The sequence below is a fragment of the Miscanthus floridulus genome, chromosome 19 (assembly GCF_019320115.1).
Source record: "Miscanthus floridulus cultivar M001 chromosome 19, ASM1932011v1, whole genome shotgun sequence".
In the NCBI taxonomy this organism is placed as follows: domain Eukaryota; kingdom Viridiplantae; phylum Streptophyta; class Magnoliopsida; order Poales; family Poaceae; genus Miscanthus; species Miscanthus floridulus.
Window position 1 is genome coordinate 113,450,838 of NC_089598.1, and position 27,878 is coordinate 113,478,715.

Below are 27,878 nucleotides of genomic sequence, written 5' to 3' on the forward strand. Positions count from 1 at the left end.
TTGTCGGCCCAGGCCCACGTTGCGGCCTGGGTGCGGCCTGCGCGCGCGCGAAGTGATGGGCCAAGCCAGCTTATGCTTGTTTTTGGGCTGAAACAGTCAGAATAAGCCCGCGAGCCGATTTTTTTTGTTTTTTCTTTTTTCTATAAGATTGAAAAATGGAAATTGGCTCAAAAGAAATTAGAAAAGTGATTTTCCATGTGGGTAAAATTCAAGAAAAGAGTTCATTTTTCCGCTGCGTATTTAAAGATATAATTTTTATTATTAAATTCGAACCAACGGGAGAATTTAATTTTGAAAATGGATATGTTTTAAATTGATTATAATGTTGTTGTTATTCTGACCAACGTTGATTAATGGCAATATTATGATGTTTTGTCTTGCATTAATTCTATTTCTGCCCAACGGTGATGTAGAATTAGTGTAGAGAATAATTGTATGTTTTAATTTTGACCAACGTTAAAACTAAGGCATGCAATTGTTACTGTTATTATTTATGTTCTCACACTATTTGAATTGTGTTTTCAGGCGGATACAACTTAATGAGTTGTATCAAAGAGATACCCACTCTCAAAGGTGATAACTATATTGAGTGGAAGAAAAAGATCGACCTGGCTTTCATCCTCGCTGAGGTGGACTAGGTAGTCACCACACCGTGTTCCACAGAGCCTGTGGCACCGGTGCGGGAGACAAACGAGGCTGATGCCGCTTGGGCAACCAGAGAGAGGGATTTTGCATCCCAAATAATATCCTATGACCTTGAGCATAGAAAGTGGGTCACTGTCAACAAGAAATGTTTGGCAGTGATAAAGAACATGATTGAGCTTGTTATTGTGGGCTCAATCCCAGAGTGTGACACCGTCACTGAGTATCTCGAAAGAATAAAGAGTCAGTTCACTAGCTCTTCAAAGACATATGCTACCTAGCTGATAAAGCAGCTGGTGACAGGGAGATACTCAGGTAATGGTGGCATAAGAGAGCACATACTGAGGATGAGCCATTTGGCATCCAAGCTAAAACTAATGGATCTGGCTCTCAAGGATGAGTTCCTTATCCATCTGGTTTTTGCTTCCTTGCCAAAAGAGTTTGACACTTTTGTTGTCAACTATAACATATAGCCTGAGAAATGGGACATGGAGAGGCTCATGGCTATGTGTGTGCAAGAGGAGAAGAGAATGAAGGCTGCCAATGGTGGCACAATCAATTATCTAAAAGATAATAAGAAAAAGAATACTAATGCAAACTTCTCCTCAAAGTCAAAGGGAAAGGGTCCCATGCTGCATCAGCCTCAGCAAAATAAGTTCACAATGGATAAAGATCAATGTCTCCACTGCAAGAAGACGGGGCATTATAAGAAAGATTGTCCCGATTACCTAAAGATAATTATGGCAAAGAAAGGTGAGAACATTATTACGTTCATAAATGAATCCCTGTATATACAGTATTCGAAATCTACTTGGTGGATTGACTCAGGTGCAACTGTTCATGTTGCTAATTCTTTACAGAGATTTCGTTCGACAAGGACTACGCGAAGAAGCGAAAGACACGTTAAAGTTGCGAATGGAGTCCGAGCAGAAGTTGAAGCCGTTGATGATCTTTTACTAGAGCTTGTTGATGATTTCAAACTTATACTTAGAGATGTTCTTTATGTTCCCTCTCTACAGAGGAATTTGATTAGTGTTTCATGTTTGGACAACGATGGTTATGATTGCCATTTTGGAAATGGCAAATGTAAGATAACATATAATGATGCATGTGTTGGTCTTGCTATCTTACAAATGAGCTTTATTTGTTATCACTACATGATGATGTGAATGTTGTATGCGATAATGAGAACGTTGCATGCGACAATGTGAATGTATCCTCGTCTGCGGATGTAAACAGAAAACGAAAGAGAACTCACGATGCGTTGTCGAAATTATGACACTGTCGTTTATGCCATATTTCGAGGGGGAGAATAGAAAGACTAGTTAAGAATGATATTCTTCCTCCATTAGATCTCTCAGATTTAGAACAATGCAGAGATTGCATAAAAGGAAAGTATATAAAGAAAATTAAGAAAGATGCCAAACGAAGCACAGGAATTCTATAGATTATTCACACAGACATCTGTGGTCCATTTCCTGCAAAAAGTGTGGATGGTTATGATTCGTTTATAACATTCACAGATGATTACTCTCGTTATGGCTATATTTATCCAATCAAAGAAAGAACAGAAGCATTGGATAAATTTTCTTTATTTTCTATACATGTTGTCTAGATCAGTAATTCTTATCTCCGGTTAAAGTCAACAATGTGTCAATGTGTCGACAACTGGCTTGTCCGCTGATTATGCTAGGAAGTCTTTCTCGATTTTCTAAGCGCTAGCCTCGTCGATGATTGCATTTGGAAGAGGTATTTATTATTAGACTCAATTGGGCAACAAAATTGCTCAAGATTTTAGTTTACTGTTTGATTAGTTGGACCATCAGGTGAACCAAACTATACTAATATAAGCTAAGTTTTGTTTCTAATCGGGATTGTATCAACGATTTGGTGGTGCAAATATATAGTTTTAACAAAGAGATCAAATGTTCGAAGGTTCATAATATGATAGCATTTATCATTTGCTTTGATATTTATAGAGGAAAACTTAGAATAGAAAGGTGAAAACAAACGAGGATTGGATCGTACGCGAAACGTGAGGAAAATGACGCAAATAGTGCCGAACATGTGAAAAGAAAATGACGCGAAGAGTCTAGACAACAGAAACCAAAAATAGTCCCGATTGTGAACGAAGAAAAAACAGACGGAAATCAAAACATACAGATGAAAACCAAACAAACAGTCCCGCGCACTGTGCACGCCCTCCACGCTGTTGCCGCTCAAACACAGTGCTCCAATGGCTGCCACCGTTGCCTCCCCCCCAGCTCTCACCGCCACATGCCACCCGCATTGCTCTCCATCTCTGCCAACGGTCGCGCCTCGTGAATTTGCTGTCCCTGTCTATTTGCTGTCGATCGTGTTCCATCGATCCAACACTTGAGCTCCATGGCGCCCGCATGGCTCTCCGCTCCCCGTGCCGCCGTCTCCCTCCTCGATGGCACCCCCGCGAGTCGCTTCCGCTCCGAACCGCCTGCCCGTGTGGTGGCCGTCGTTTTCCGGCCGAGGACGACCGGGGTTTCTGTCGCGGCGCAGAGAAGGGTGGTCGCGGTGGCGACGGAGACGGCCCCTGCCGCGAGAGGGGATGAGGTGGGGACCCCGTTTATGGAGGAGATGCGGGCGGCGGCCATGCGGCTGCACTCCAGGGACCAGGCGGCCAGGGACGGGAAGAAGGAGGCGCAGGCGCCCATGGAGCCTCCCATCGCCAAGTGGCAGCCCACCGTGGAGGGGTACCTCCGCTTCCTCGTCGACAGCAAGCTCGTCTTCGAGACGCTCGAGGCCATCGTCGACCGCGCCGCCATCCCCTGGTGTCAGTGCAGTGCTATTCTTCTCCTTCATGCATATGCTTTTTTGTCGTGGTGATAACATCGTACATCATCAGAAATTCAGGAACTACACATTGCTTTCAAGTTTCAGATAATTTGGTACCACGATGCTGCATGCTTGTTGACATTCTGCTGATACGTCTTTTCAGATGCCGAGTTCAGGGATACTGGTTTGGAGAGATCAGAGCCACTCGGCAAGGATTTGGAATGGTTCAGGCAACAAGGGCACGCGATTCCGGAACCGTCTGCTCCTGGCATTACATATGCTTCCTTTCTGGAAGAGCTGTCTGAGAAGGACCCCCAGGCATTTGTTTGCCATTTCTACAACGTGTACTTTGCTCATACTGCCGGAGGCCGAATCATCGGCGAAAAGGTGACGATGAATTATGTCTGAAATCATATGAAAACCATCATTGTGCTTTTCTTTTCTAATAATCAGTAGATATTGTAAAGCAGCTACGCATTTGCTAGTAGTATCTTAACAGACAAATTATATTCTCTGGTCGTCAACAGGTTGCCGAGAAGACCAATCTCCAGAAAGAGCTGGAGTTATACGAGTGGGAGGGTGATCTGTCGCAGATGCAGCAGAATGTCCGGGCGAGGCTTAACCGAGTCGCTTCCGTAAGGCCCTGCATGAAACTAGGATTTGTGGCTTTGTGCCTTCTTCTGTTCACCTGTTGGTGAAATGGATAGCTTTGAACAAACTGACAATGCTGTCTCGTGCATGCACTTGCTCTGTTGCAGGGTTGGCCTCGAGCAGAGAAGAACCGCTGCCTGGGCGAGATGGAGAAGGCGTTTACCTACTCAGTAGACATCCGCCGCCATATGTTTATGTTCCCCTGATCTAAGTTCGTTGCCTGATGCGACGCGACCATAAACGTTGTCTTTCAGTCTCTGTTTACATGTCCACTAGATCCATGTTTAGTTACTGTTATAATAATTTGTCACGATCCTTCTGAGGATCGGACAGCAAACTGAAGAACTGGAGTAGAATTGGGGAACAGACAGAGAAAAGCAGACTTCAGGAATGGAGTTCAGAGAATAGGTTATTCAGAGTTCAGAGTAATGTCTGTTCGATACAACCTTCACAGACCGCGCCAAGGCGGCTAACCACCCGACAGCCAGCTAAGACCCACAGACAGCTAGGGCTCACTAAAGCCGGAACGGAATCTCCATGTAACCGTTCACCCCACCTTCACCTTGTCCGCTGCCATTGTCGATTCCTTTTTTTTTTTTTCCACAACGGTAAAGACCGAATTTCATTACCAAAGCAACGAAATTACAGAGAGTATCAGGTTTGAGCCATAACAGAACAGTCACGAGTTGTTTTACCGCAACCTATTCATGCGTACGGTCACGAGGGAACATACGCATGAATACCGACCATCAGAACTACCCAACGACAGTCCAGAACGGCAAATTACAAGACAAAAGCGACATTCTGAACGAAGCAGAGTCTATCAAAAAAGGCTCGCAGCGCCCCTGCACTGCTCGAGCGCCAGACGAGGTGGTTCATCCAGCATATGGAACCCATTGTCGATTCCTGAATAGTATTCTTCAGAGTTCAGACCATCTCCCGCCTTCAGCTTCTTCTTACGCCTGCACCTGACAGAATTTCACGAATATACCCTATTGCTCGTGAAACTTACAAAATACGACTACAGATACTGTGTGTTTCACAAAATATATGCAATTAGAAGGAAAGGAACAGTTAAGACGCACATTGCACACTTCTGGATTTGAGTCTCCATTGCTTCAACACATTCCTTCTTTTTTTTTTGGAAGGAACAGGAGGGGGGCAAAGCCCCTATACTGAATAATATATTAAAAGCCAAAAACAGGAAACAAAGTACAACAGGTTACAGGGGGGATTACAAAGAAATAAAAGAGAACTCAGGGAACAAAGAAAGAAAGAAAAAAGAGAGAGACCCCAGAGAAGGGAACCAGGACAGGGAGAAGAAGCTAAAAAGAATCTAGCCATAGCACAACTGAAGGTTTTGAACTTCTCTTGATTCTGCAGCATAGCAGAGAGAGCTCTTTTCTGAAGTTCAGTCAGCTCACTTTGGCAATTTCTAGTTCAAAGCTCTTCCTCAATCTTGGGAAGATCCTCTTTTTGAATGGCAAGACTATTTCAAGTTTCAGTAGGAAAGGAAAACATGAGAATGGCATACAACGTGTGAGGAACAAGAAGCTAAATGCAAACACAATGGTTTCCTGTAGGGGCTTGGTATGCACAGGCTTGGTTTAGGCTTAGCCATATACGGATTGACAGCGCCAGAGATTTATTCTCTTCCAGTCCAAAGGAATTGTGTCTAATCTCTGCCCATCCAAACAAAACATACATCAGTATTTAAACAGTTGATCCAGACTGGCTAGCTGAATATGGTGTAACAGTTGGGAAAGCCATCATTAGTTCTTCACAATATAAAATCAGATAAACCGTACAAATTATTCAGTGTAATAGCGTTTTGTGGTCAAGTATCCAACCAGTGCTATCCAGATCCTCCAGTAACCATTAATAATCAAATCAAATATGCATCCCTCAAAAGGTCTAGCAATCTAATAAATTTGCTAACTGAAATTACATTATTTGAGACAAAATATATATGTATTGGCATAATTTTTGTTATTCTTGTCAAACTCTACCAAGAAGGTGCTCAAAAGTGGCTTCTTAATGTCCTCAATCTTCTCAAGAGCGTCCATAATCAAAGGCTCAATACCAAGATGATCTATAGCATCACTCCTGAGTCCTAAATCATCGAATACAATAAGAAACAGTTACACAAGCAATTGGATCGAAAACCATATTTTAAATTTCGTCACAATTAGTGAAGGAGAGAACTAAACTTTTCCCTCCGTCCCTGAATAAATAGATTCCTAGAGTTGTCTTGAGTCAAAAATTTTAAACTTTGACCGAATTTCTAGAAAAATCCATCAAGATCTATGCATCAAATTAGTATCATTAAATATATCATAGAATAAATTTTCATAATATGCTCATTTTATGTCATATAAAGTTAGTCAAACTTATGATAGTGGCACGGATTCTAGGAATTGATTTATTTGAGGATGGAGGGAGTAAATAATTAAGTAGAACATCTAGTTTAGTGAAAAGAAAAGATGAAAGCAACTGGAACACAGATTACTTGACATTTCAACATATATAATTTATCATTTACCAAAACATGTTCAAGGATTTTAAAAACAAAATACATCCATTAGCACACAAACAAGTTAGAAAGTAACAAATTTGACAGCCCTAGGAACTCATCCAAGAACACTAGAATAGATAATGGTTCTGCTGAATGGTTTGTTCTGTTATGAACGACGTATAGGAATATGAAGTAAAGAATCAAGCCACAGAGGAGACACACGATTTAACGTGGAAAACCCCTCTGAATGGCTTGTTCTTCTGTTTTCCGCTTAACTACTCCCTCTGTCCCAAAAAGAATGCAACTCTAGGTTTGAAACTAGACAAAAAAAATTAAGTTTGACCTATCTTATAGGAAAATATCAACATTTATGTCCCCAAATAGATTTACTATGAAAAATATATATCATAATCAATTTAATGATATTTATTTGATCTACTTTTATGTAAAAAAGAGATGGTTAATTGAAGTTTGACTCGTCGAAGAGAGAATTGCATTCTTTTTGGGACGGGAGGAGTATATATATGGCTGAAAGGAGCTATGCTGATGGCAAGTCGAGCAAATCACTTCCAGCGACTGTCACTGTCCTTGAGCTTCCACCATAAGAACCAGAACGTCCACCAATGTTGCCAGTACCCCTAGCATCCAAGCCAAGATACTATCAGATAGCACTAAAAGGAAAACAACCGGAACTTGTATAAACCAGTGCCACCAGGACCATACACCTAGCCAAGGAATCCCCATGATGATCGCATAATATTATTACTGTAACACTGAAGAAAAATTATTTAACCATCTAAGCCAACACACATACATTGTATTCATACAAGATGATAGTTTAACAAAATACAATATAGTCGACACTGGCAAATTGGATTCAAGTGAAATTGTCTGAACTCATCACTGTAAAACTCAGCACATTCTGCATAGCGCCAAATGGTGACCACATGAGCAGCTCACTGCTGAACAATCTTCACAAAGCGGAAGAAATGGCTCCTTAAAGTTTGCAGAGGATGAAAAAAACAACTCACTATGGCAATTCATATTCTTTTAGAAACGGGCACTTCAAGATAATTATGATATCCTGGCGTCCTATGACAATTTCATATGCACACACTAATCGCTCAGGTTGAAAAAAAAAAACACCTCTGACACAGGACTGAAGCCTCGTGGTGGGATATCACCACCTATACTGCCTTTTTTTCGAAAGAAACAAATAGTTATAAATTCATGATGCAACCATACTTGACATACTTAAAGTATAGACAGAAGAAAATAGGACCTGAGGGCACAACCGCACAACTGCTCATCAACAAATCTAGAGCATGCATCATTATGTTTCTTGACATGGCATAACAAAAGTGCATCCGCGGGCAACTAATAATCTCAAGCACTAATGCAAATTAGGAAGAGCCTCAAATCCTTGTGTAGCAGTTTCCTAAGAGAAGCAACATTGTTATGCTTACCGTTATCATCGAATAACAAGGCTATTATTGCCAAGGCCACACAAATACTTATACCTTCTCCATTTTGACAGCACACCAATATTTTTCTCCCAGCAATGAAATTCCTCTTTGCAAAGTCAACTGCTTTTGGAAGGTTTCTCATTAGGAAAATCGGTCATCCTTTGACCCCACAATTGATAGCTCAAGGTAAGAATTTTCTGATGAATTAGAAGGTAGCTTTGGCGTGCTGTCACAGTTCAGTATGCAGTCCACTGCCATTACACCAACTAAGGCATCTCCAACTTGGAAACTAGATGATACTGCAAGGTTCGATGTTCCAAACTTCCAATCCAAAAGAGTAGAAGACCATTATTAGAACATTGTGCATCCATTGTACTGGTACTGGTACAAGGATCCCCACTTGTTTGATCATCATTGCATTTGGTACCATCAAGACTTGATGTAACCATGTACTGGTACTGGTACTGGTACTGTGCACGATAAGCCCTATCTTTTTCAACAATATCTGCAACTAACTGGTTACAATGATCCGGAATAAGGTAGGAGTTAGACCACTCGCCCAACTCTCTTCATCATCTCCCCTCCGGGAATATAGTGCCAGCTGAATTCTGAAGACATCCTTTGTGTAGCAACTGCTTCAGATGCAAATGCAGAAATTAGAATTATAGGAATGTTATCCCACGACTCAAGCTCTGGCACTTAATTTAACCATATAGGCGTCCTTTGTGAGATCCATAGAGGACGTAGCGGATTTTGCAAACCTACTGCAACTTGCCAACTTTGCAAGAGAATGAATATGTGCACCACATGATTCTAATTGGTCTGTCCATTCATCAATACGCCCCTCTATAGCATTTTTCTCAGGGCCTAGAAGTCTAGAACCCATAGAGAGCGCTGAGCTATCCCAATTAGATACGTAAATCAGAGTTACTTTCAGCATCTCCATTCAGCGAAGTAGATGGCACTTGATAGGCCTTAAGCGGTGGCGCAGGGTGAAGGTTGGGGACACACGGTTGCAGCTGGCCATTGAGGTGCTGCTACAGCTTGAGGCAGCACATGAATTTAGGACACTCACACAGCAGGAACTCCACCTGCTCTGGCGTCTAAAGATTCATTGAAAAGTCAAGGATTAAACAGCGGGCTAGGCTCATATACGTCCGCAGTGGAGATGCAAATACAAAATTCTTCCACATTCAGGCCAGCACAAGATTGAGGAAGAATTATATCCATTGTCTGCACACAGATGGGAGGGTGGCGACTACACACAATGATAAAAAAAATCATCGCGGATTACTTTTCGACACACCTAGGCTCACATACACCGAGGTCAGTGACGTTCAGCTTGTCGGCACTCGGTTATGTCCCAAGGGATTTATCGGCTCTCGAGGCCCTGTTCACGCAAGATGAGATCAAAGAGACAATAATGTCCATGCCACCCAACAAGGTGCCAGGCCCAGATGGTTTCACGGGTGCCTTCTTCAAAGCCTGCTGGGACATCATCAAAGACGATGTCACTGCCATGGTGAACAGCTTGTACATGCTAAACTCCCAAGGACTTTGAGCTCCTAAATACGGCAAACATCATCCTACTCCCAAAGAAAAGGGACGCCTTGCGAGTTACAGATTTTCGCCCAATCAGTCTCATTCATAGCATAGCGAAGATTTTTGCCAAGTTACTTGTAAATAGGTTGGCGCCGCTGCTAGACTCCTTAGTTTTGAAATGCCAAAGCGCATTTATCAAAAGGAGGAGCATCCACGATAACTTCCTATACGTTCAAAACACAGTACGGGCAATGCAAAAGATGAAGCTGGCCACGATGTTCATGAAACTTGACATACACAAGGCCTTCGATACGATCAGCTGGAGCTACCTTCTGGGGGTATTGCAGGCCCTTAGGGTTCGGACCACGCTGGCGGGAGTGGGTATCGATCCTTTTCCACACGATGTCGTCGAGAGCGTTGCTAAATGGACAGCAGGGCCTAGCTTTCAGTCACAACAGAGGGGTTCGACAGGGCGACCCTCTATCGCCCATGTTGTTTATTCTTGCTATGGACCCGCTTCAACGCCTGTTAGACATGGCAACACAACAAGGCGTCCTCTCTGTTCTTCCTCTATCTAAGGCCTAGGTGGAGGACCTCCATGTATGCTGACGATGCGGCTATCTTCATTAACCCGATCAAGGACGACTTGGACTCTATCACGACGATCCTTCAGGAATTTGGTAGGGTCTCAGGCTTACATATAAATCTACAAAAGAGTTTCGTCCACCCGATCAAATGCCAAGACATCGATCTAGACCATTTGTTAGCCTCCTTTGCAGAGGCAAGAGAATCCTTCCCGTGCCGCTACTTGGAACTGCAGCTCCATACGAGATCCCTACAGAAGGTCCATGTGCAACCGCTCATTGAACGCATAGGACAGAGGTTACCTAGTTGGAAAGGTAGAATGCTCAATAGAGCGGGCAGACTTACTTTGGTCATCTCAGTGCTATCCTCGATGCCTACCTATCACCTCACCGTGTTCCCTCTGGCGGTATGGGCAAGAAAGCAAATTGACAAAATCAGAAGATCATTCTTGTGGAAAGGTGATGAGAACGCCAACAGAGGGCATTGCTTGGTAAATTGGCCGACAGTCTGCATGCCAAGAGATTTGGGAGGGTTGGGGGTGCCAAACTTGGAAAAATTTGGAAGAGCCTTGCGCCTATGTTGGTTGTGGCAGGACTGGGTTCATGACTCAAAACCTTGGGTAGGGACGACACTGCCAGTGCAATGACTTAGACCATTTGCTCTTCAACACCTCAATCAACATGATAACAATTGGGAATGGTAACAAGGCACACTTTTGGCATCACAATTGGCTAGACGGTGAAGCTCCTAAGATACCTAGCGCCCCATCTTTTCCAGCTAGTGAGCCAAAAGAACAGGACAGTTTGCCAGGAACTACAAAATGGTATTGGATTCCGCTCCCTCAGGACGCGAATCACAACATCCGTTCAGATACAAGAATTCGTTGCCCTCTGGTTCAAGATTCAGGAAGTGCAGCTCATGCTCGATGTGTAGGACTCCATAGTGTGGAGATGGACGGCTGATGGAAACTACTCAACACGTTCGGCATATAACATACAGTTACAAGGTTCACACTGCAAGTTCCAAGCTGATCTCATTTGGAAAGCAAGGGCAGAAAATAAATGCAAGATACATGCCTGGGTACTAATGCACGACAAAAACCTCACAGCGGATAACTTGCAAAAGAGAGGGTGGCCACATCATGAGCATTGTGTCTTGTGCAATGGGCCTTTAGAAATAGGACTGCATCTATCTTTGCTATGCCCCTTCACTAAAGCCATCTGGAGCCAGGTGTTATCTTGGGAAAACTTTGATGTGCAACTGCCCCAACAGGATCCCCAGTGCCTGGCCACCTGGTGGGAGGATGTGGCGAGCAAGGTGCCAAAACAAGAACGCCGAACATTTAATGGAGTGCTCATTTATGTTGTGTAGAACCTATGGAAGGAAAGGAATAGGAGAATTTTCAAAAACAAGCACAAAACATCGGAACAGGTCGCCTATCTGGCCAAGGAAGATATTGTTTAGAGGCGTAGGGCCATGTGTAATGCGGGCTAAATCAACAAGCGCATGAGCGATGACTTCTGTGTGTAGGCTCTATGTCCGGTGTTTGAGTTGGTCCTATGACCGGGTTTTTCTAGCACCATTGGTGCCTGTACATCAAACTCTATTTCCTTCTTAATTGAGCGGCAGAGCTACTGTCTTTACTTTTGAAAAAGATAATTCACTTGGACGCTTTTGTGGATAGCCCATAGCCGATGCCTCTCAATCGCTCGGTTCAGGGCAGAGCACCAAATGCATAGCGCCGTGACCTCTGCCACGAAGATCAAGGCCGCGTCCTCCGCCACTCTGAAAGCTCTAGTTTGGTTTTGGTGAATTAATGAAACCCTAAGTGCTAACCTAGTTTATCAAGTGATCATGAGATAGGTAGCACATTCCAAGTGGTGAAGCAAATGAAGATCATAACATGATGATGATGCCATGATGATGATCAAGTGCTTGGACTTGGAAAGAAGAAAGAGAAAAACAAAAACCTCAAGGCAAAGGTATAAATCATAGGAGCTATTTTGTTTTGATGATCAAGACACTTAGAGAGTGTGATCATATTTAGGTTTGATAGCCGTACTATTAAGAGGGGTGAAACTCATATCGGAATGCGGTTATCAAAGTGCCACTAGATGCTCTAACTCATTGCATATGCATTTAGGATCTAGTGGAGTGCTAACACCCTTAGAAATGATTGTGAAAATATGCTAACACATGTGCACAAGGTGATACTCTTAGTGGTTGGCACATTTGAGCAAGGGTGAAGAAGATAGAGTTGAAGAGGAGTTAGTCGCGCTGGTTACAGAGTGACCGGACGCGTCTGGTATGGTGACCGGATACGTCCGGTATTTTGGCGACAGACTCAGCGACCGGACGCGTCCGGTCGCCACACCAGACACGTCCGGTGTGAATCAGAAAAGATAGTATACGGCAGAGCAGCCGATCAGACACTGGCTGCATCCAGTCCAGTACCACCGGACGCGTCCGGTCGGGCAAGGGTACTTACTGTACTCGACCGGATGCTGAGGCTCAGCGTCCGGTCAGTTTCTAACAGACACATCCGGTCGGCCCTGGAGGCTCACTGGACTCGACCGGACTCAGCGGCTGTGCGTCCGGTTGTTTCATGCTAAGCGTCCGGTCGTCGTGTCAGAGAGCCGTTGGAGGCAACAGTGGGACACATGGTGGTCTAGCAGCTGCCGGACATGTTCGGTATTCGCGTTCGGTGCGTCTGGTGCTGTGTCCGGTCAGTTGGACTGCAGCGTCCGGTCAGCCCACGTTATGCCCAGTGAAAGGGTATAACGGCTCTATTTCGTGTGGGCTTCTATTTAAGCCCCATGGTCGGCTATGGCTCATATCTTTGGCCATTTTCATTGACTTAGCAACATTGTGAGCTTAGCCAAAGCTCTCCCACTCATCTTCATCATTGATTCATCATCTTTGTGAGATTGGGAGAGAATCCAAGTGCATTGATTGAGTGTTTGCATCTAGAGGCACTTGGTGTTCGTGTTTCGCTCTAGATTTTGCTTGTTACTCTTGATGATTGCCGCCACCTAGACAGCTTGAAGCAGTGAGGATCGTTGAGCGGAGGGTGGTGATTGTCTCCGGCTTCGATCGTGGTGATTGTGAGGGGTTCTTGGCCTTTCCCTAGCGAAGCGCCAAAAGGTACTCTACTGGATTGCTCATGGCTTGTGTGATCCTTATCTTGTGTTGGTTGTGTAGCACCCTATTGAGGGTTTGGCGTATGAAGCCAATTAGCGCGTGAACCTCCAAGTGAGTAAATCGCCACAACGAGAACTAGCTTACCGGTAAGCAAGTGAACCTCGGTAAAAAATCATTTTGTTTATCATTGATTCCGAGGTGATTGGTCTTCATTGTTATTCATCCTTGTGATTGATTGGTTCCTTCATCTAAACGGCGGTATAACCTTCTTGATCACTCTCTTCACTTAACCGCAAACTAGTTGACAAGCTCTTTAGTGTAGCTAGTTGTGAGAGCTTGCTTACTTGGTTGATGTGACTCTTTAGTTAGCCTTTAAGAGCACACTAACATAGGGTAGTGTCACAGCTATTGTATGAATAGATACTATCTAAACTAGAATTATGGTAGGTGGCTTGCATTTTGAGTAGGCTAGCGCAACACTTGCTTCGCCTCATAATTGTCTAACCTTTTGTTAAGTGTTGTTGTAGAAATTTTTATTAGGCTATTCACCCCCCCCCCTCTAGTCATTAGGACCTTTCAAGTAGTATCAGAGACGAGGTCACTGTTATTTGAGACTTAACAACCTTCAGTGTTAAAATGGCTCAAATCAACAACACTAAGAAGCCACCTCAATTTGATGGCTCCAACTATCCCTATTGGAAGGCCAAGATGACAACTTATATCAAGTCAATCAATAGGAAGGTTTGGAAGGTGGTAGAAACCAAAATTAAGATTGAAGATCCAGATAATCCCACCGTGGCCGAAGAAGTACTTCTCCAAAACAATGACATTGCTCTAAGTGCTATTCATGATGCAATTGATGAAAGAACATTTGAGCAAGTCAAAAATATTGAGATGGCTCATGAGGCATGGAAGAAGTTGGAAGAATCATTTGAGGGCACTCAAGCCATGAAGGGTGCAAAGGCTTATATTCTCAAAGAAAAGTTTGCAAGCTTCAAGATGAAGGATGATGAGAGTGTGCCGGAGATGTTCCATAGGCTTCAAGTGCTTATCAATGATCTCAAAGCACTTGGAGAAGAAGTGAAGGATAAGGACTTCTCCCACAAGTTCTTGAGATGCTTACCTTCAAGATTTGGTATATTGGTCACCATTCTAGTAAGAAGTGGTTTGAACACTATAACACCAAACCAAGTATTGGGAGATATAATGACCGATGATACTTATAGAGATAATGATGAGAAGGAAGAAAAGAAGGAGAAGAAAGATGAGGAGAAGGATGAGAAGAAGAAGAGCGTGGCATTCAAAGCCACATCATCCAAGGGCAAAGCTATGCAAGAAACATCAAGTGAAGAAGATGAATCATGGGATGATGATGATAATGAGAAGATGGCTCTATTTGTTAAGAGATTTGGCAAGTTCATGACGAAGAAGGGCTACCGTGCTAGAAGAAAGAAGCCTTCATCCAAGAACAAAGAAGAGTCAAGAAGGTGCTTCAAGTGTGGAAGCAAAGATCATCTTGTTGCTCAATGCCCATACAATAGTGACAATGATGATGACAACAAGAAGAACAAGAAGGAAAAGAAAGAGAAGAAGGACAAGATGGCCTTCAAGAAGAAGAAGGGTGGTTCATATGTAGTCACTTGGGATAGTGATGCTTCCTCAAGTGATGATGATGATAGTGATGATCACAAGACCACCAAGAAGAAGGTTCTTGCAAGCATTGCCATCAATGAGAAGCCTTCTCTCTTTGAATCTTCATCATGCTTCATGGCTAAGGCCACTAAGGTACAATCTCATGATGATGAAAGTGATGAAGAGCATGATGATGAAAATAAAAATGATAGTGATAGTGATAATGATGAACCTACTAAAGATGAATTATTTGATATGCTAGAAGATGCTAAAGAACACTTTGACATTAAGAGAAGAGAATACAAGAGCTTAAATAAGGAGGTAAAAGCCCTTAAGCAAGCCCTTGATGAGCTCAAAGCAACTTATGAGAAGCTAGAGGAAGCCCATGAGAAGCTTGGCAAGGCTCACAAAAAGCTTGAAAAAGCTCATTCCACTTTGCTTAATGAACAAGATAAAAAGAAGCATGTTGAAACTTGTGATATAGGTGTAACTTGTGATTTAATTGATACATCACTATCTATGCCTATCATTGTTGCTACTACTAACCCTTCTTGTAGAACTTCCACTTCTACCTCATCTAGTAGTGATGGTCTCACTTGTGATGCCTCACTAGTGGTTGAGAATAAGAACCTTAAGAAGGAGATCACTAAGCTCACTCACACCTTAGCTAAGGCTTATGGTGGTGAGGACCGCTTGCTTATGTGCTTGGGTAGCCAAAGAGCTTCTCTCTACAAAGAGAAATTGGGCTATACCCTCAAGAAAGGCAAGGCAGCCTTTGCTCCTCACAAGACTTATTTTGTAAAGAACAATGGTCGGTTTTGCACTAGTTGTAAGCAAGTGGGTCACAAAGAGCAAGAATGCAAAAATAAGAGCAAAAATGCTAATATATCCTCCACTAAGCTTGATTCATGCTATATGCTTACTAAGGGTACAAATGGTGTGAAGGCTAAGTTCATTGGCAAACCATGGATGGGCTCAAAGAAGAAAGTCATTTGGGTACCAAAGAGCCTAGTGACTAACCTTCAAGGACCCAAGCAAGTTTGGGTACCTAAAAAGAATTGATCTTCTTTTATAGGTCAATTATAAAGCCGGAGGAAGTCATTGGGTTCTTGATAGTGGGTGCATTCAACACATGACCAGTGATGCAAGAATGTTCAACTCAATTAACACCAATGACAATGATGGTTTGATAGTATCACATTTGGTGACAATGGCAAAGGCAAGGTCAAAGGGCTTGGTAAGATTGCAATATCCAATGACATGAGCATATCCAATGTGTTGCTAGTAGAAAGCTTGAACTTTAATTTACTATCCGTGGCTTAATTATGTAATCTTGGATTCAAATGCATATTTAGAGTAGATGATGTAGAGATCATAAGTGTAGATGGCTCTAACTTGATCTTCAAAGGCTTTAGATATGAGAATCTATACTTGGTTGATTTCAATGCTAGTGAAGCTAAATTATCTACATGCTTGTTCACTAAGTCTAGCATAGGTTGGTTATGGCATAGAAGGCTTGGTCATGTTAGAATGAAACAATTGAATAGATTGATTAAGCATAACTTAGTTAAAAGCTTAAAAGATGTTCTATTTGAAAAGGATAAACTTTGTAGCTCTTGTCAAGCCGGTAAACAAGTTGGAAACACCTATCCTAAGAAAAGCATGATGAGCACTAGTAAAGCATTTGAGTTATTGCATATGGATTTGTTTGGGCCAACACAATACACTAGTATCGGTGGAAACAAATATGGCTTTGTGATAGTGGATGACTACACTAGATACACATGGGTATTCTTTCTAGTGGACAAAAGTGATGTGTTTGCAACATTCAAATCATTTGTCAAGGGCATTCACAATGAGTTTGAAACAACCATCAAGAGAGTTAGAAGTGACAATGGTAGTGAGTTCAAGAACACTAGAATTGATGAGTTATGTGATGAATTTGTAATTAAACATCAATTCTCGGCCAAGTACACACCTCAATCAAATGGCCTTGTTGAGAGGAAGAATAGAATACTCATTGATATGGCAAGGTCTATGCTTAGTGAGTACAATGTGAGTCAATCTTTTTGGGCCGAAGCTATCAACACGGCTTGCTATTGTAGCAACCACCTCTATTGTCACCGATTGAAAGAGAAGACACCATATGAGCTCTTGAATGGTAGAAAGCCCAACATTGCATATTTTTAGGTTTTTGGTTGCAAATGCTATATCTTGAAGAAAGGTACAAGATTGGGCAAGTTTAATAAGAAATGTGATGAATGATTCCTACTTGGCTATTCCACTATAAGCAAAGCATATAGAGTTTAGAATTTGAATAGTGGTACTCTTGAGGAAGTTCATGATGTTGAATTTGATGAAACCAAGGGTTCACAAGTAGAAAATGAGAACTTGGAAGATGTTAAAGGTATTCAACTTTCAAATGCCATGAAGAACATAGATATTGGTGAATTGAGGCCTAGGCAAGTGAATGATGATGAAGATGATCAAGTGCAAGTGCTCTCTAACTCAAATGTGCAAGATGATACAAATCAAGTTAGTGCAAGTGACTCTCATGACAATGAACAAGATCAAGTGACTAGTACATCATCTCAACCCAATGATCAAGTAAGTGCAAGCAATCAAGTTCTAATCCTCCAACCAACCAATGTTGTAAGAGATCATCCTTTGGACACTATCATTGGTGATATATCAAGAGGTGTACAAACAAGATCAAGATTGGCATCATTTTGTGAATACTTCTCATTTATGTCATCCATTGAACCAAAGAAGATAGATGAAGCATTGAAGGATGTTGATTGGGTGAATGCTATGCATGAAGAATTGAACAACTTCGCAAGAAATCAAGTATGGGAATTAGTAGAGAGACTAAAGGGACACAATGTGATTAGAACCAAATGGGTCTTTAGAAACAAGCAAGATCAAGATGAGATAGTAGTAAGAAACAAAGCAAGATTAGTAGCACAAGACTATACACAAGTTGGAGGTCTTGACTTTGGAGAAACATATGCCCCAGTTGCTAGATTGAAAGCAATAAGAATCTTGCTAGCCTATGCTTGTGCCCACAATATCAAGCTCTATCAAATGGATGTTAAGAGTGCATTTCTAAATGGCTACATCAATGAAGAAGTATATGTTGAGCAACCTCCCGATTTTGAAGATGATAAGAAGCCTAACCATGTGTACAAGTTGAAGAAGGCATTGTATAGCTTGAAGCAAGCACCTAGAGCATGGTATGAGAGATTGAGGGATTTCCTACTCTCTAAAGGGTTCACAATGGGCAAGGTTGACACCACTCTTTTCATCAAGAAGATAGGAAAAGATCTATTTGTGTTGCAAATATATGTTGATGATATCATATTTGGATCAACCAATCAAGAATTTTGGGATGAGTTTGGAAAGATGATGGCTAATGAGTTTGAAATGTCCATGATTGGAGAGTTAAGCTGCTTCCTTGGTCTTCAAATTAAGCAATTGAAGAATGGTACATTTATGAGTCAAGGCAAGTATATCAAGAACATGATCAAGAAGTTTAGCATAACTGATAGCAAAGTCATTAGCACACCAATGGGAACCAATAGCAACTTGGATAGTGATGCAAGTGGAAATATGGTGGATCAAAAGTTGTATCGGTCTATGATTGGAAGCCTACTCTATGTGACCGCATCAAGGCCGGATGTCATGTTTAGTGTATGCATATGTGCAAGATTTCAAGCCTCACCAAGAGAAAGTCATTTGAAGGCTACAAAGAGGATATTGAGGTACTTGAAGCATACACAAAATGTTGGTTTGTGGTATCCCAAAGGAGTAAAGTTTGAGCTAGTTGGTTATTCTGACTCGGATTATGCGGGATGCAAGGTTGAAAGGAAGAGCACCTCGGGCACATGTCAATTGTTGGGAAGATCACTTGTTTCATGGTCATTAAAGAAGCAAAATAGTGTTGCATTATCAACCACCGAAAGCCGAATACATATCCGTCGGTAGTTGTTGTGCACAAATACTTTGGATGAAGGCCACTTTGAGTGACTTTGGAATCAAGTTCAAGAAAGTGCCATTGCTATGTGACAATGAGAGTGCAATCAAGTTGACAAACAATCCGGTTCAATATGCAAGAACAAAGCACATTGATGTCCGCCACCATTTCATAAGAGATCACCAACAAAAAGGGGACATTTACATTGAGAGTGTAGGCACCGAAGATCAATTTGCTGACATATTCACCAAGCCATTGGATGAGAAAATGTTTTGCAAGCTAAGGAATGAGTTGAACATATTGGATTTCTCAAATATGTGTTGATACACTCCCCACTCATATGACATGCCTCCCCTTCGAGCAATCCAAGGTAAAAGTTGATTGGCATGACATACATCTTTGCTAAGGACATGATTAGTGCATCTAGTCACATTTTCAATTTTATTAGGACCTTTCAAGTGGTTCTATTTTATTAGGCTCATTCATGAAAATCAAATGATTTTGATGTCTATATGGTATCACTATTGCTTCGAGCATATGACATGTTTATGGACTTGTAAACCTAGTGTTTAATCTAGAAAATAAGCTCTAAGTATTTAACTCAACATGGTACAAGATAACCCTTATTTGCAGGTGTGAAGAAGCTTGTCCTTGGATCAAACCGAGTTAAATATCTTTGAAAAATGATCTAGATTAGACCCAATTTGGGAAAATGATCCTCACCCCATTGATTGACATTGATAATCTCGACCCTACAAGTAATACTATCTATATTTAGAACCTTTGTGGTCATTGATGACACAGGGAGAGAGAAACAAAGATAGAAGTAAAGATAGTAAAAAAGGGGGAGAAATATCATAAAGGGAGATATCTTGATATATGATATAGGGGGAGAGATATGACAAAGGAAAGGAATCAACTAAAATTTTGAGCACACAAGTAGGGGGAGCAAGCTCATGAACTTGTATGGTGCATTTGAATGTGCATTTCATATGTTTGCTTCCATGGCATAAGTTCTAAATTTAAAATATCCATGCTTGTGTGGTGTATGCTAGTTGTTATATTGAATGATAAAATGAAATCACTAGATAACTTTCATTTCCAAGTGTTTCCAAGTGGTATTTAGCTAACCATGGTGCTAAGGATGGTATATTGGTACACTTTGATTGGTATCACGCTTCAAAGGTCCATCTTTTATACCTTAGCATCATGTGGTAGACATTGACTCCTATATTTCCTATCTAAGCATATGTGCAAGCTACAATCCAAACTCTTAGCACATATGTAGGGGGAGCAATTGCTACCATTTAGGGTTCATGAAACTTGTCCATATCCTTTTACAAATGGTAGATATGTTTGGGCAAGCAACATGGATTCAATTAAAATTCAATTCATATCTTTATGTAAGGGTTGTCATCAATTACCAAAAAGGGGAAGATTGAAAGCTCTAGTTTGATTTTGGTGAATTGATGAAACCCTAAGTGCTAACCTAGTTTATCAAGTGATCATGAGATAGGTAGCACATTCCAAGTGCTGAAGCAAATGAAGATCATAACATGATGATGATGCCATGATGATAATCAAGTGCTTGGACTTGGAAAGAAGAAAGAGAAAAACAAAAACCTCAAGGCAAAGGTATAAACCATAGGAGCTATTTTGTTTTGGTGATCAAGATACTTAGAGAGTGTGATCACATTTAGGTTTGATAGCTATACTATTAAGAGGGGTGAAACTCGTATCGGAATGCGGTTATCAAAGTGCCACTAGATGCTCTAACTCATTGCATATGCATTTAGGATCTAGTGGAGTGCTAACACCCTTGAAAATGATTGTGAAAATATGCTAACACATGTGCACAAGGTGATACTCTTGGTGGTTGGCACATTTGAGCAAGGGTGAAGAAGATAGAGTCGAAGAGGAGTTAGTCGCGCTGGTTACAGAGTGACCGGACGTGTCCGGTATGGTGACTGGACACATCCGGGATTTTAGCGACAGACTCAGCGACCAGACGCGTCCGGTCGCCACACCGGACGCGTCCGGTGTGAATCAGAAAAGATAGTATATGGCAGAGCAGCCGATCGGACACTGGCTGCATCCGGTCCGGTACCACTGGACGTGTCCAGTCGGGCAAGGGTACTTACTATACTCGACCGGACGCTGAGGCTCAGCGTCCGGTTAGTTTCTAACAGACGCGTCCGGTCGGCCCTGGAGTCTCATTGGACTCGATCGGATTCAGCGGCTGTGCGTCCAGTCGTTTCGTGCTGAGTGTTCGGTCGTCGTGTTAGAGAGCCGTTGGAGGCAACAGTGGGACATGTGGTGGTCTAGCAGCTACCGGACGCGTTCGGTGCGTCCGATGCTGTGTCCGGTCAGTTGGACTGCAACGTCCGGTCAGCCCGCATTATGCCCAGTGAAGGGGTATAACGGCTCTATTTCGTGGGGTCTTCTATTTAAGCCCCATGGCCGGCTATGGCTCATATCTTTAGCTATTTTCATTGACTTAGCAACCTTGTGAGCTTAGCCAAAGCCCTCCCACTCATCTCCATCATTGATTCATCATCTTTGTGAGATTAAGAGAGAATCCAAGTGCATTGCTTAAGTGTTTGCATCTAGAGGCACTTGGTGTTCGTGTTTTGCTGTGGATTTTGCTTGTTACTCTTGGTGGTTGCCGCCACCTATACGGCTTGGAGCAGCGAGGATCGTTGAGCGGAGGGTGGTGATTGCCTCTGGCTCCGATCGTGGTGATTGTGAGGGATTCTTGACCTTTCCCCAGCGGAGCGCCAAAAGGTACTCTAGTGGACTGCTCGTGGCTTGTGTGATCCTCATCTTGTGTTGGTTGTGTGGCACCCTATTGAGGGTTTGGCGTGTGAAGCCAATTAGCATGTAAACCTCCAAGTGAGTGAATCGCCACAACGAGGACTAGCTTGCCGGCAAGCAAGTGAACCTTGGTAAAAAATTATTGTGTTCATCATTAATTCTGAGGTGATTGGTCTTCATTGTTATTCATCCTTGTGATTGATTGGTTCCTTCATCTACACGGCGGTATAACCTTTTTGATCACTCTTTTCACTTAACCGCAAACTAGTTGACAAGCTCTTTAGTGTAGCTAGTTGTGAGAGCTTGCTTGCTTGGTTGGTGTGGCTCTTTAGTTAGCCTTTGAGAGCACACTAACATAGGGTAGTGTCATAGCTATTGTATGAATAGATACTATCTAAACTAGAATTATGGTAGGTGGCTTGTATTTTGAGTAGGCTAGCGCAACACTTGCTTTGCCTCATAATTGTCTAACCTTTTGTTAAGTGTTGTTGTAGAAATTTTTATTAGGCTATTCACCCCCCCTCTAGCCATTAGGACCTTTCACACCCTCCGTAGGGTGTCGTACATCGGACTCGCCTACCGCTTGATGCGCCGTGCCGCGGCCATGGCCATGACTATGCCACCTTAAATCCCATCATCAGAATCAAGGGGATGGGGATGGAGGAGGAGAAGCAGTTGGGGCCTCTTGTCAGCGGCCAGCGCGAGAACCGCTGCCATAGCTTCCCGCTCCGAACCGCGTGGAGGCAGGCCCCGACGAGCGATGGCGCGGGCGGTGGCGACTAGTGGCGGCCCAACGTACCCACTTGCCAGTGCGGACCACAACCGCATCGATGAACTGCGCCATTGAGAGGAGGAATGCATGGGAGTCGAAAGGCAGAGTCCTAGGCCGGGAAGGAAAGAACTGGATTGGATTGTGGGAAAGAACCAGATTATATAAAGCGACACCGGTCCCTGCCCTGAAACAGCAGCAATCGAGTCCCCGTGACTTCGCTATCAGTTCGAGATTGGTTTGGGGGGAGACCGGTTAGGGATTGACAGAGGAAGGTTGAGAGAGCGGCCATGGCGGAAGCAGAGGAGGCAAAGCCGGCTACGGGTGCTGGGGCCATCAGGATCGAGACTGTGCCGCATTCTCTCGTCAAGAGGCTCAAGAAGAGTCCGTTCAAGAGGTCCCTTCCTCGTCGCAAAAGCTTTCTCGAGCGCAACCCCGAGCTCTGAGAGGTTATCCTGAGAACGGATGCTGAGAGCAATTCGCGCGTCGACTTGCAGGAGGATATCCTGAGGCGGTACGAGGAGAAGGGTTGCGCCCAGGTTGGGGTGGAGATCATGGACCGTGGACGAACAAGCTTGGTTCGTCTTCCTCAGGCCTTCTAGGCCGAGGGCGCATATACCATCCGGGTTGGATCTAATAATTTTTTTCTTGTTATTATATAGGGGAAAATATGCATGCATCAGATTCTTATAAAAATTACTATGTTACGTGGCTTCTTACATACAATTCTATTATAATATCAAAAGTAATAAATATAATGTCGCCTGTTATGAGTGACGAAAACCGGAAGTTGCTAGTCCAACATGTCTTGCAAAGGTTGTTCTCCCAAAGCATATTTTTTTCTTGAATTTTTTTCCATCTCTACACGAAATGTCTGGGACCTCAAAAAAAACTTGTGATTTTTCAAAGAGATTGAAAATTTTGAAAAAACAAGGACGAACTATTTCATTATTTAGTATTAAGAATCTAGAAAAAATTTATTTAATTCATGTTTCTGAAAGTACTATTTTCTCCTATATTTCTTATACAAGTCAAATATAAAAGTTATAAAAGTTTGGATTTAACCGACACAATATTAGCCTCACAATCAAACAAATCCCAATGCACCGCATCAAACGTGTTTCTTCTAGTCCTTACATTTGGTTTTTAATTTCATAAAAAGTGTTATTTTGTCTATGTACATTATTGGAAATTAAATAAAATAAACAATTTAATTACTAATTAGAAATTTTATTTTTAGGATGTTACACTCTCCCACTTTGGAGGGCCAACGGTGCATTTCATATTCTCTAAAATTCAAAAATCCTTGAGAGCTCTCCCCTCCTTAGTTATGGGAATTGTGTTGCTTTGAGTGATATCCTCTGGATGGGGTCAAAGATTTGACTCATGTGAAGTTGTGAGAGCACTGGTGATCAATCATAAGTCTTGAGCACTTTTTGTGGCTGCGTCAAGTAACTCATGAAGCATTTGTTTCCCTTGAAAGTGAAGCTTTCTAGACAATTACTCCCCCCGTCTCAAAATAAGTGATGTTTTTGACTTTTTGATATCGTGTTTGACCATTCGTCTTATTCAACTTTTTTGTGCAATTATAAAATAAATAAATCATTATTAAAGTATCTATAATGATAAAACAAGTCATAACAAAATAGATAATATTATATAAATTTTTTAAATAAGACGAACGGTCAAACACGATATCAAAAAGTTAAAAACGTTACTTATTTTGGGACGAATGGAGTAGACATCACCGGCGAGCACCTAAGCTTATGAACCGCCACATAGTTTGCAAGGGCTGCTATCTTGCCCTGGCAAGAGTAAAGATCATCTAATGGATTTGAGAAAAGTGGTTGAAATAGACTCAGCTAGAGCTTGACCTTTGGCGGTCCCTTACTCCCTTAAGATTTTCTCAACGGTGATGTCGATTTGATTTGCCTCGCTAATGCATTTTTATCACGTAATTGAACTTCCACTTCGATCTATTTTACTGTGCTTGTTTGTGAGTGCACGAGCTTAGTGAATTTGCTTAAGGGACACTTTAAAGAAGCATTACACCAGGTTTGGTTCGTGATACAAGTGATCAAGGGTCGTTCTAACTTTTTCTTTGCAAGTTTACTATAGAAAAATGGATCACATAGATTTCTACATACTTCGCATACCGTGACTCGCTCGATGGATTGTCGTCCCATGTTGCCGCTGAGGCGCTGACCACCTTGCGGCACTTCCCGTACTCATATGTAGCATCGATCGATAGGCAATGACGTTGTGGCTATGGACTCTAGGCAAGGCAGTAGCCCAAAGTAGTCCAAACCACACACATTGTCGATATTGCAAGAGAATAGTGTTGTGACAAGAACAAGCTGATCGACGAGGGTGGATCGAAGTGGCGACGACCCAATGCAAAACCAGATAATCCGACATCTTCGCATACGCGTGCATGCTTGATTTTTTTCTTTTTTCCATTTCCCCTTGCATAAAAAATTGTTCAACCTCCAATTTAGCATAAACGAGCATGTTTGTGGTCGTGTTTGGATACGATTAAAATCCTATTGTAGCCGGATGACCACGAGAATCCCTCTAAACAGATTGTTGTGTGTGTGATTTTTTCACCGCCACTTCGTTACAGAGGTGAGAAATGAACTAACAATCGGCGGTGTCCTATCACAAAGAAATCAACAATTCGTTGTGCCATGCCACGTGTGCCACGTGGTCCGATAAAGCTAAGCCTAACAAGCCCTATATTGCCATCATCTACCTATCCATATGCTTTTGTTGTTTTCGTGTATTTTTAATGGGAGCATATTACAGGATTAGTTATGCTCTCTCGATTGGGATAGCCAGCCTTTTCTTTCTCTACATGTCCGAACTCTCTCCTAGAATATGATCAGATCATAAAAAGTTATTGTTCTTCGGTTTTTCTGTTTTAATTACCCGCAACGTGCGGATGTCAAAACAAGGCTGCGAGCATGCTTAGTCAAGCAAAGCGGGTTTTCTGGATAGCGGACTAAAAACGGGTTTTAAAGATTCTGGTTTCCACAAAACTTAAGATCCAAACAACCTTTTAAGAGCAACTTCAAAATACTCTCTCTGTCCTTTCTAATGTATGGAAATAGAGATTTTGGTGAAAAAAAACTCTTCCACAACCTCTTTAATTGGATCTTCAAATATCGACGTCATCTATTATGGATTTTTTATTAGGCAAAGATAGAGAGCAAGAATGGCTCTCTAGAGCGCGTACAAAGAGTCCTTTAAAATCGGTTTTAAGGATTCTGCTTTTCACAAAAATTGAAGCTCCAAACGGCCCTTTAAGAGCAACTCTGAGATACTCTATATAATATCATTTCTAATATATAGGAATAGAGATTTTGGTGAATATTATCCTTCAACGGCCTATTTAATTGAATCTTCAAATATAGATGTTCTCTGTTACGGATTTTTCACTGGCCAAAAATAGAGAGCAAGAATGACTCTTTAGAGCATACACAAAACATAAAAAATTGTTGAAGAGTAAAAAATAAAATGATTTTTACTGAACAACTCTTCAAATAACATTAATAATTTTATAAAGTCTCTTGTAGATAGTCTGAAGCATCCATCATAAATACCTTGATTTAACCTCTCTCTGTCTCCTATCTTCTCTCCTATTTCTAGTGCCTCCTATTTCTAGTGCCTGTTAACATCGTTTTCTACCTACACCCATCTTCACGAGGTGCAAACAGTTACGCTCACCCGGCCACCCTTATCCACAAGTCCCCGGTGTGTCGCTATCATCCACGTAACATTTTCACATTTGCACGCATACGCAATGATGGAAGCAACAGAGCACCTAGAGGTGTCAAAAAAAAAAAAACAGAGCACCTAGAACACACCACAAACGTAACGCCAGGTTATATTAACAAAGAGTTAAATGCATTAGTGACTCCTTAACTTGCCAAAGAGTGCTACTTAGGTCCATAAATTTTAAAAAGCACATTTCTAGGTCCTGAACTTAAATTGTACAAAGCACATTTCTAGGTCCTGAACTTAAATTGTACATCGCCAGTCCATCGCAGCCATATGTGCATCTCTTACTAACATGTCATGCCAACGTGCCATGTATTTTTGTACTTAAACCCTCCTATTCTTACTTATCTTATTAATGTACCCCTTCCCTCTTGCTCTTTGCCTCAAACTTAGTCACAATGGTGGGCACACGTATGGCCATGAGGACGACAAACTCTGCCACCGCAAACAAAAAATAACAGCACACTGCAACGCAATCCGCTGCCGTCAGCCCGTCACGGCCGCAAGCCACCTCCCGCACTGTGCCTGTTCGCGCTCCCGCCGTGCCTCCATGGGCATGCAGGAACCACCACAACCACCGCAGCGCCTCGTGTATAGCAGATCAAACGTTGAAGTAGACCATTTGCTGCAGCACGGCCTCGCTGCCCAGCTGGGGCTTGAAGTTGATGCAATCATCATCCGGTGTCGTGTTGTCCAATACGCGGCGACATCGAGAAAGTACATGCGGCCACGGCCGCGGCCGCTGGGTTCTCTGGCCGGAGGCTGAGCTGCAAAATCACCACCTTGTTCGCCTGCTGTGGAGTCTGATTACACGGAGCATCATCTTCAATTCAAGGCAACGATGATGATGAGCACAGTCACCACGGGCAGGCACTGTATATTGTGCCACATCCAGGCACCAAGAGTGTTGAGGTCCCTGTTCCCGTCCGCTGTCATGTCTACGGCTCCACTCTTGATTGCGAGGGGAGGGGCAGAGGCAGGGGCGCAGGGCCTCGTCGTCCTCCCGCTTTGTGAGGGCAGGGGCAGAGCCGCAGCAAGCCTAGACGGCGAGGGTGAGCGCGCGGCGTGCCGGCAAGAACAGGGGCGGCCCGCGCCCTGCAAACGCACGGTTGGCGTGCGACCGATGTGGCCGAGGAGCTCGACGTGCCACTCCACCAAGTGCACCGCGTCGTCGGCCAGATCGAGGCACTAGATCCCAACGACCTACACGGAGCACGGCGTCCTCGGGCTGAGGTCCGACGAGGCACGCGCGGTCGTCTGCACACTACAGCTGCACTGCCTCCTCATCGCTGCCGCTGACCCCGCGAGCACCTTCAGCGCCGGCCACCGCTTCAACTGGACGGCGAGCGTCTTGCGACTGCAGCTTATGGCGTCCACCTCGTACCCGATGAGCGTCGGCGCGTGCGGCGGCGACGACCGTTGGGCTTCGTCTCGCCGCCGCTGTCGACTCCACAGCTCCAGATGCCACCGGCGCCGGCGAGCTTCCTGTCGGCGACGCGCGCTATCGCCCGAGGTCGTGGTGCTCACGGAGCAGGAGGCCAGCCACGTCGGCGTCTCCTT

The 27,878-nt window shown here is 43.0% G+C and overlaps 1 protein-coding gene and 1 pseudogene across 1 annotated transcript; one reads left to right on the forward strand and one right to left on the reverse strand.

The window, feature by feature from the left end:
• Positions 1 to 3,027: 3,027 nt before the first annotated feature.
• LOC136529463 (heme oxygenase 1, chloroplastic-like) lies at positions 3,028 to 4,307 on the forward strand. Its single transcript, XM_066522542.1, has 4 exons — positions 3,028 to 3,448; positions 3,614 to 3,837; positions 3,978 to 4,085; positions 4,209 to 4,307. Exons 1-4 carry the CDS (start codon positions 3,028 to 3,030, stop codon positions 4,305 to 4,307), a joined length of 852 nt encoding a protein of 283 aa, XP_066378639.1.
• Positions 4,308 to 4,924: 617 nt separating this feature from the next.
• Positions 4,925 to 27,254, reverse strand: LOC136526644 (uncharacterized; annotated as a pseudogene).
• Between the last annotated feature and the right edge of the window lie 624 nt (positions 27,255 to 27,878).

Bases quoted from the DNA above. Each gene is read 5' to 3' on its own strand.
- LOC136529463 (XM_066522542.1), top strand. From the start codon at position 3,028: ATGGCGCCCGCATGGCTCTCCGCTCCCCGTGCCGCCGTCTCCCTCCTC. The intron at 3,449-3,613 runs GTCAGTGCAGTG...ACGTCTTTTCAG, and splicing joins CCGCGCCGCCATCCCCTGGT to ATGCCGAGTTCAGGGATACT. The intron at 4,086-4,208 runs GTAAGGCCCTGC...GCTCTGTTGCAG, and splicing joins GGCTTAACCGAGTCGCTTCC to GGTTGGCCTCGAGCAGAGAA.